Genomic DNA, 10,435 nt, shown 5'->3' with positions numbered 1-10,435 from the left:
TCCTAATCGGTCCTCTCTCCATGGTTTCTTTATCAGAACTTTACCCAAACTACTGCTTAATATGTCAACATTAACAAATGCCATGGGAAATAATAAAATGGTTATTTTCTGGTTGGTAAGTAACAAACGGAATTGAATTTGTTTTCCAAAATCCTGAAATTAATACATTCATTCCCTTTCACCCATTAAACAACGATTCGTGACTTTTTTCAAGGCACCGCCAGCCAAAAACTTTGTACTTGCAACAAATGCATTCGCCAATTTCGGAAGCATTGAAAGAAATTAGTAATAAGTGATGTTGCAAAGATGAAGAAGAAGAAGAAGAAGACAAAAGGAACCTACCGCCGGTTTATTGTTTCCATCAATTGATTCCACACCATCAGATGTCACTTGCACATGAATATCGTCGGTGGCCTGCTCACTGATTAGGGCTAGGGCTCAAATGAGAGGTTTTTCTTTTTTCAAAAAAATGGGAGGAAAGTTCGAATGAAATTCTAAATTTTAAAATGAGATCTTTTATTTTTTATCTTTTGTCTTTGACGGATAGAAATTAACGGCAAACACCCATTATGTTGAGATTAATTCAAAAGAATCGACATGCACTTCTCCTGTTGGAGGGTTCACATGCCCCATGAACCTAGGGATCCACTGAATGTGGACTCGTTCTATTCATTCAATTCATCACCATACTTTATTTGTTGCTCATCCACCTCAACTCAGACATCATCACAAATAATTTTAAATGATATCTTGAATCTTGAACAAATGATCGATTAGGACTCATTTAGAATTTGAAATGTTCACGAATAATTTAATTGAAAGCTCATACAATTGTAGTTAGGAATTCACATTGACACACCACATGCACATATCAGTGTGCATGGGGAACATTTTCCTAAATTGTCATTGAGAGATATTCTCAATACACGGTTGTTGCCTCTTATGTTTCCTTATCCCGAAAAAAAACATAACCAATCAGGTGGCAGGTGGGTATTCGTGGTCGAAATTCATAGCAGATTTTGCCTTATCAAAGTTCTTCAGATTATCCGATATCATATTTTTTCAAACATTATAGATTTTTATTTTTGCCTTAGTAATATGAATCGACAAAGGAAGATTTTAATATGAATCTATTTTTAATGAAAAATATTTATGATGACGGAAATACATGATAAAGCCTTTGACCAATCAAAGCCCATTGATTACCAAAAACCACTTTTGGATATATGCTTTTTCCGCATCATAGCCGAATCTTGTATTAACATAAGTCTTGAGTTGCAAAGTATTTTATAGGGAAAAGTTTTAAAGGATTTTAATTATCCTGTTTTTGTTTTTGGTTTCAATAAAAAGTGGTTGAATTTGGACCGTACAAATTTGTTAACATAGATAGAGGGATGCAATCATGCATCCCATGTCATAAATTTAAGTCAGATAGCCTTTTTGGGCCGATGATAATTGAAAGAGACAATTTCCTCCCCACGATTTTCTTAATTATTTAAAAATTAATCTTCTATTAACTGCCTAGCTGGTAAGAGAAAATTGTGAATCACCTCTTGAAAAAAGTCACGTTCTGTACACCCGTGGGTCTCTTGGACGCGTGAACCCATTGTCAATGGGAGACTAATGGTCGACTACATCGTTTGGGTGAAAATAGACCAACATTAATAGGCCTTTAACCGTTAATAAAACGAGAAAGGCTTATAAGTTTATTAAAACTCTTCTCAGTTCGAACCTTCCCATTTTCTCTTTTTTCTTCCACCGAACTCCTATCCCATACACCGGCAAGCACACCACACCGGTCATCATCCATCGGCAGTGAGAGATCTGGCGGCACGTTTTCTGACATCCTCTTCCTCTTCTTACAAAAGTCTTCCTGGTTTTCTCTTTTCAACAAATAGAAGGTAACCCGAATCTCAACTCACAATGGAAACGACGTTTAACAGCATGAAATCACCAACATCCAGCAGATAGAAGTTTAATTGTCTTTTTGCTTTTAAGTTGTAATTATAAGATGGATTCAAGGTTCAAAAAATCTTATATGTCGGCTGATACATATCATTCCAGGATCTCTCTAATACGTCTCTATAGTGAGTGTATTAGGGGTCTGACCGGTTTAGGGGGTAAAGGAGCCTTAAACAGACCCCCTGAACCGCCTTTAAAAAAAATAAAAAATATATATTAATTCACCTAATATGCCCCTACTGACATATCAGATATATCGATATTTTAAACCTTCATAAGATCTATGTTTTGACATCCCTGAGCAATTACTTCTTATAAATATATTGTGTCATCTTTACTGAAAAGGTTGGTATTCATTAAAAAAAAAAGAATTGTTCCCTTAGATGATGGGACTCTACTGGTACAGGTGCAAAGATATTATGAGCCTAGAATTAGCTTGTGGAACGAACAGATGCTGATTTCCATATACTGAGTTTCATTTTGTTTTTTCATTTAACTTAGATTGCCTATTTGAATAAATGCTCAAAATTTGTGAAAGATATGTTTGGTTGGATTACAAACAAAGTTAAACCATTCAAATGGCTACAAATAATTAACAAGAGCTCGGAAATAAAGCTACTTCTGGGCGTTTGGTACCCAGGTTAATCAAGGTGTCCTATCGTCCATTAACGCTAACCTGTATGAATATCAATTGGGGTGTTTTGAGTTAATTGGTTAATCCATCAACATATTCAAGTATAATTTAATTGGTGAAGGCAGAAAATTCTGAAACTCTTATTTGGGCTCAAAGGATACATTCGCTTAGGAATCTGGATAGTGAGAGTATGTACAGTCACACCATTCCCATTAATGAATCCATTACTATTTACTAACACGCTAGGGAAAGATATTTCCTCGTCCAAACATTCGTTCAGGTTAACCCTAGCACCTATTGAAAATAGAAAGAACAAAACAAAATATTAGGTTTGTAAGAAGAAGAGGAAGATGATGATGATGAGAAGAAAAGGAAGAAGATGTACGGATTAGAGGACAGACGATTTATCTCTTGTTGCCGGTGGCTTCGTCGTTCACGGGGGCACCGGTGAATTTCTCTTTGTTGGAGGTGCTAGGGTTCGAAATGAGTATATGTGAAGAGAAAATAAAAATTTTTGTCCTTTTGTATTCGGTTGACGGCCAAACCTACGTTACCGTTACACATTCTGCACTCGTTTGACGTGATCAAACGTGATTGGTGGGTGCACCCACGGGTGCATAGAACGTGGACTCCTAAAAAAAATACTGCCATATTCATTCAGCAACAATCTCACTCACACCCGGTTTGATTCTATTGTTCATTAGGCATTTATAGACCATTCCACTTGGTCCAATTCAGCCATTATCAAAAGGCCCCTTAAAATTAGGAGTTCATATTCTTACGCTAAGGCAAATGGTTATGGTGGATTCCCTTTAATAAAATGAATGAAATCAAATTAAAGCAACGCCGAACCTAAATCTACAAAGGGTAGGAATAAAGATAGTAGTCTCAACCTATGCTTTCCTACTCTCGGCTTAATTTGCTGGGTGAGTTGGATTACGCCATGCAGCCAAGTCCAAAACATTCTTACGTCTTGTTGGTGATTTCTATCGCTAAAATAAATTTAAATTTGGGAGTATGGTTATTTGAGTAATCACTTATTTTGGGTTGGGGCCACATTAATAAACACTTATTTGAGAAGCCTAATTTTTAAAATTATTTTTAAGCGTTTATTTCTTTTTTTTTTTGGCCTATTTTGACCCACATATAATTTTAAAATACTTATACTACCCCCATTTTAAATAAGCGCCTTTTCACCAAATGCTCACATGTGGCACTTATTTTTCAAATAAATACCCCCAAACACGACCTAAGTATTTATTGGATAAGTGCTTATTTACTAGTGTTTGGTGAAAAAGTGCTTATTTCAATCTTTTAACACCCACCCTGAGTTCAGCTTTGGTCAAGGCAATGTCCTTTCCAACAGTCTTTACATCCTTGCATTTGCATTGGGAACATCTTCATACTTATGTGTTTTATTTTATGGGAAGATATTCCTGATGCAAAGTTGCAAGAGACTGTTGGGATGATGTGAGCATTGGCTTGCCCTGACCGAAGCCAACCCCCAATCCAAAAAAAAGGATTGACGAAGATGGTTTGGAAAAGTAATAAGTGCTTAAAAATAATCATTTTCTTGAATGCTTATTCAAATAAACTTATTTTCTTGAATAAACATTCGTTAAGATTTGGGGCTTATTTCCCAAACACAAATAACTGCTTATTGATCATTCTTAATCCTTTGAACTGGGGATTAAAGATAAGAACTCCCAAACGGGGGCTTAATTCCCATTGTCTTTTAGCCGGTCACGATCCTTGAACCGGAGACCCTAGTGATTACTAATTGGGAGTGGGTGGGGTGGAGTTACTAAACTAGCCAACTATATCTTTATGGGTTTACATGGGGGCATGTTTGCACATTGACCCATCACACAACACACATCGGGAGGACGGGTGGATAGGGTGAATAAATGAGATTGTATTGCTAAAATCTAGAACTGCTTTATGCTTGGACTGGAACCATCTGTCTGATAAATTAATTAACAACATATGCCCTTTCATTGTTCGTCGAATGTACCAAGTCGTATTTGAATCCAATTCATCCAACCGAAAAAAGAAAATGAAGACTGCAGAGGCATCACGATGATAGGCTTGACTGTTTATGAATGGATTGGAATCTGGTGACTGGTCCCAATTCCCAAAGAGAAATGAAGAAATCATGACAAGTGAGTAAGAATGAACGATGAAGTTAGAGGTAGTCGGTGCTGTTGGTTGAATAAGGGCAACGTAGATTGTCAATGGTCATAAGGAAGAATGTTGAGAATGTAACTAGGTATTTGGCATTGGTGCTGAGAATATTACACAATTTTTTCATAAAAATGATGTTGGGCATATGGAATTGTAAATATTAATTTTTAGAAAACAGTGCTTATTTTTTTATAGTAACTGGTGCTGTCATATAAACTGGTTGCAGCAACATTTTCAATATTAATCTATATTATCTAAGATGCCACATCATTGCACCACTGATGGCAATATCATATTTTCCCAATTTTCAAGGCATCATTGCTTCTTGCTCAAAAAACAGCATAGAAAACAAATATCACCTAAGTAGGCATAGGTGCTGACCTGCTGCAAAGCCGATCAACCAACCCACCCAAAGTGACGCCACTCCTATCGGAATGGAGATGTACAGGAACTCACTCGGGCTTTTATGAACAGTTGAGACCAAAAAGAAAAAAAGAAAAAAATCCATCAGTGCAGTGGAATTTTAGAATTGATTCGTGTTGATTTTTATGGACCTTCCATTTTATAATTATTATTTTTTAAATCCCAATTCCCATATGAAGTGATGCAACGGAACCCAGAATAAATCTAGGAGATCAAATGGATGAACTGATCAAAGCAATGGGTTCCTGTGTGAAATCCATAATTTACTCCATGCTTTTGATTTTTCCTTGTTGTAAAACAGAGTTTGCCGTTTGAATTAAATCTAAATATTTTTGCAAAATGAATGGGGGTAACGATGGAATCACTCGGGGGTCCTGGTTGCTGCATGTGGATATACGGGGAAAAGTGGCAACTGGCAAGTGAATCTCTAGGTTAGTTCTCAATCTTTCATTTCCAAAAAAAAAAAAAAAAGGAAAACAGAGGGAAGACTTCAGCACAATCCCATTTTTCGACAAATTGGAAGCCTTTAATACTTGCTTTAATGAGAAACCTTTCAAACATGAACTCAACAAAATAAATCAGCGATACACAATAAAATATCAATTTAAAACCCGAGAAATGAGAAGCCCAAACAAAGCTTCTGTGCTGATGATACATTCGACTCATAAAACTTATATTTTCCAATCCAATCATCCCTTCATTTATTCTTCTGTTTTTTGTGTCCCTCCACTTGCACGTTTGATTTGAATTAATGACCACAAATACAGAGGTAATCTAAGAAAAATCCAGGCTTTCAGATACTTCCAATACAATCATCAATGCATCTCGAATTTTTACTAAGCTCATCTCTTAAGAATTAAGCAATGTATTTGCTTTTACTCACACACATTACCCTAGGCTCCAATTCACCTCCAGTGTAATCTGACCACAGTTTGCAGTAATTTTCAACAGAATTTAGGATATGAATGGCCGAAAGGGAGGACTAAAGCAGCTGTGGCCCCGAGTTGGCACTGGGAGCTTGGGCTAAGCTGGCTCGAATTGACCTTTTCTTTTATCTTAGGCTTGCGTTGACAATAAATGCTGCTGATCATGTTCATCCCCCTTTCAGTTTCCCAGAGGAGAGCTACCCAATCTGTGAAGAAGAGTACTGGCTTGCCTACCGTCTACTGAGGTATGAAGTTAACAAATTGTAATAATTTATTTCAAAATCTGGTAGCTGTCTATGGTTTTCTTTAAACACTGAGTACACATTACCAGTAAAGCCAAAACTGATCAAATTGACTGACTGTCCATGATATATTCAGCCAAATTGGCTTCTTGGGAATTCGCTTGGTTTTTCTTTTACTGCGTTTGGTTTTGCAACTCAACCAACCAAGTGACAAAAAAAAAATCAAGAGACCCATTTTGATCGTCACTGAACTAAACCACATTGATGGAGTTTATGCCCTCCCCAACCGACTTCCTTACATCCAAGCAAAGTTCTAGCAAGTACTCCATGGTGCCAACCTATTGACTAGCCTCCACCTGCCCATGGCTTGCTTTGATGCTCATCCAATATTCTTCTGTAACTAGCCATATCCAGTACAGGGCATCTCCTACACATATCCTGAAAGAGCTTCTCAGCTTCAGATACCTTCCCCTTCCCATGCAACTCCTTCACAAACACAGAAAAGCTCTGAAGATTGATCACAAAGCCTTTCTCCATCATCTCACAGAACATACCCATCGCCATCTCAACATCGCCATCCTCACAGTAACCCTCAACCATGTCACTATACATAGAGGCATCAAGGTGATGGCCTCTTTGAAGCATGCCAGCAACAAGGTCTTCAACTTCTCGCATCCTATCTCCAAGCCGACATAGGCTACAGATCACTGTGTAATAAGATAAGAAGTTGGGAGAGCAACCCCTCCAAGGCATTTGCTTTAAAACATCAATTGCAAGGTCGAGCTCCCCAGAATCACACAGCGCTCTGAGAAGTGCATTGAAAGTGGAGACACTTGGATTGACCCCTCTCGCCTTCATCTCATCTAGAAGTGCCATGGCATCAGCTAATTGCCCCATTTTGCAGTATTCGTTAATAACCACTCCATACGATTTAACATCAGGTTTCACCCCAAGACTGATCATCTCCTTGAGATGTTTGACAGCATCATCGGATTTCCCTGCTATGCAATACCCCTTCAACAGACTTGTATGGGTTGCAATGTCGTCCTTGACACCATTTAATCTCATCTTTGTCATCATCATCTTTGCCTCGTCGATCTTTCCGCTCAAACATAAACCATTGATCAGTGAATTGTAGGTGATGACATTTGGCTCGCAGTTCCGTCTCACCATCTCATCCATGCATTGTTTTGCCTCACCCAACTCGCCCCTTTTACAGTATCCGTCGATCAAAGTCGTGAATGTGACCGCATCGGGAATACAATCCTTGCCAGCTATCATAAGATCAAAAATCTCTCGTGCATTTTCCAGGAGCCCCTTCTTACAGAATCCGGAGATAATGGTATTGTACGTAATCAAATTGGGCTTACAGAGCATTCCATCGAACACCTTTTTTGCATTGTCAATCATACCCAACTTGCAGAAACCCCGAATCATCGTCGTGTAAGTCGAGACATCAGGTTTCACTATGTCCTCCTTCAGAATCTGATCGAAGAAAGCTCTAGCTAGATCTATGCGATTCGCTCTTACCATGACCCCTAAAATGGCATTGTACGAGTACAAGCACCGACCTGATTCGATCATCTTGGCGCGGTGAAGCCAGTGGATCGCACCTCTGATGTCGCCACGGTCTCCATAAGCCTTGATGAACTTGGCAACCATGGAATCGGAGAGTTTATTTGATGATTCAAGAAGAGCTAAAGCTGTAGAAAACATGCTGTGGGAGATGAGAAGGTCGACCATGGCGGAGTAGCAGCGCTGAGTGTGGGAGTAGTTGTTAGGGTTAGGGTTAGGATTTGAGGCCCAGCGGAAGAAGAAGAGAGCGTTGTGAGGATTGGTTTGGAATTTGACAACTTGGATCACCAAATTGGGATTCAAGTATGGTGTGAATTGGTCGAGAGGAGAAGAAGCGAGATTTGAGGAGTTTGGGTTTTGAAGGTTGAGAGAATGAAGGACGGAGGAGATGGACTCTACCAGGGGAACAATATTATAACTACTATTAAGATTTCGAGCTGCCACCGCCATTGCTGCTGCCGCCGGTGGCTCCCTCCAGCTCCGAATTACGATTGCACTTGAAAAACCAAGAAGTAGGCGGTTAGTGCCGTTGCATCCCGGAAAATCTGCGGGGTTTTTGAATGAAATCCAAAATCTAATCGAATTTCTGCCTAATCACGACCGTCCGATTTACAGATCCAGTTTCCCTTTAATTAACCTAGGACTTGCCAAAAGATCATCAGACGGCAAGAAATCCACAAACACCAATAAACGTCCGAACTTTGAATAATGCGTTTGTCATTTTGACTGTTCGACCAGATATTATTAAAATTTGAATGCATTTCAAAGTCGTGTAAATTAACGAACTCTGCATATCTGGAGGGAAGAACCTGACCGAGTTTCCCAGTGAAAGATATCTTCAGCACTTGTGCTTGGTCATTGGAGTTGAGGTGAAGTTCTTCTCTGTTCAAAGACCTGGAATACATGGTGGTGGCTCACGAAAGGTTTCTTGGGGACTGCTGAGATCTTATCTGATCCTCCATTTTGGTTGGTTTGCTGTTTAGAAGATGACAGCGTGTAGGGGTTTGTGTTCTGTTTGTTCTGGTTCTTGTGGTGTTGGTTGGTGTAGTTGGGTGTGGTTTGTTCTGCTCTGATCCTTTGGTTCAATGGCATCTGTTTTCTACCAAGAAAGAATAAATAAATAAATCATCTTTATGGTAATCAGAGATAGATAGCATAGGACGCGTAGAATTTTAATCGTCATAACTAATACAAAGTTTAGATCTTGCTGAGACGAGATTAATGTCTGATCAGAAATTATATTTAGGTATTCCACAATCTAATAAATAAACATTCCCTCCCATTCAATCTGCCTCCCGTCCATGTAGTTTGCTCCTTGTTCTGTATTCCAGTCGTTATTATGGCATTGGAGGAGGCGGAGAACTGTAGTGATAGTCTGGGGAAGGATGATGCAGCAACGGCGGCGGTGGGGGCGACTTGCAGGTGACATACGGGTAAGGACTAAGGAGCCCATTTGTGTTTGTGGGGGGTGCTTTGACGGTGGGTGAGGAGATTTAGACTTATGCACAGGCGGAGGCGGAGGTGGTGATGAGATATTGTTGCAGACGTGATGAGGAGGTGGTGGTGACATGTAGTTGTGTATGGGTGTTGGTGGCGGAGATTTATACGTATAATATGGGGGAGGAGGGGGAGATTTGTATGTGAACCACGGGAGAGAGTTGTCAATAAAGGTAGTTCCCTTGGCCTGAAAACAAGAGCAGAGGAAGAGAAAGATGAAAGAGAGGTAAAAGAGAAGAGAGTACAACAGACCCACGACTCTGATCGACTTTGGAGGAGATTGGGCTCACTGGTGCTTTATATATATAACAGCTCTGCTCTGTTGGCTGTTGCACTGGACAACAAGAGGCGCACTCGTTAAAAAAGACTTTAGGCTAGAGCGGTGGTAGTGGATAATCGATAATTGAGTTGCCTTCACTTTTTCTTGTTGCAGAGCTCACCAAACAAGATGATGATGATGATAACTCGATGAGGAATTTTTGTTCCCCAATACCAATGGAACGCAAAGAAAAAAAGGCGTTATTCAGACATTTTGTGAAAGTAGGGTTTGTTAACAATTACGTAACCCCCGAAAAATGCAATGAACGCCAATAGAACCCAAATCATGATCTTCTCTCGAGTCTCGACCGACCTAGCACCACTTAAAAATCAAGGGATAAGTAGACTGCACCCCTTAAATCAAAATGGTAGCCGTTCTAGGATTCTAGCCTTTAAGATATATGCCGCTGGCTGCTACCTTCTTAATGGGAGTGAGAGTACTGGAATTTTCTCTCTGGGCAACAGGCCCGGCTTGTTTGCAGTGCAATTTTGTATGAGAATCCAAATGATTTTGAGTGCAAGTGTTGGCTTTTCGAGTGAAATAAAGCCTAAAGCAGCATAAAGTGAAACCCGACCATAATTTGTATTCTTCTCATTTGCAATCTCGTGCATTTATTGTAGGTCAAATGAAATTTTACTGCAGTACACAACCCTGTATTGCTGTTTGGGGGATG

The 10,435-nt window shown here is 39.4% G+C and overlaps 1 protein-coding gene across 1 annotated transcript; it reads right to left on the bottom strand.

The window, feature by feature from the left end:
- Window positions 1-5,724: 5,724 nt before the first annotated feature.
- LOC148842243 (uncharacterized) lies at window positions 5,725-10,054 on the bottom strand. The gene has a single exon (XM_088956908.1). The coding sequence runs from the start codon at window positions 8,394-8,396 to the stop codon at window positions 6,717-6,719; it is 1,680 nt and encodes a 559-aa protein (XP_088813034.1). The 5' UTR covers window positions 8,397-10,054; the 3' UTR covers window positions 5,725-6,716.
- Between the last annotated feature and the right edge of the window lie 381 nt (window positions 10,055-10,435).

This window comes from Nelumbo lutea, chromosome 8 (assembly GCF_056320005.1).
Source record: "Nelumbo lutea isolate HS-2025 chromosome 8, American lotus-T2T, whole genome shotgun sequence".
NCBI lineage: Eukaryota > Viridiplantae > Streptophyta > Magnoliopsida > Proteales > Nelumbonaceae > Nelumbo > Nelumbo lutea.
This window is presented reverse-complemented; position numbering and strand designations above follow the sequence as displayed.

Excerpts from the sequence above, each read along its gene's own strand:
- LOC148842243 (XM_088956908.1), bottom strand. The coding sequence starts at position 8,396 with ATGGCGGTGGCAGCTCGAAATCTTAATAGTAGTTATAATATTGTTCCC.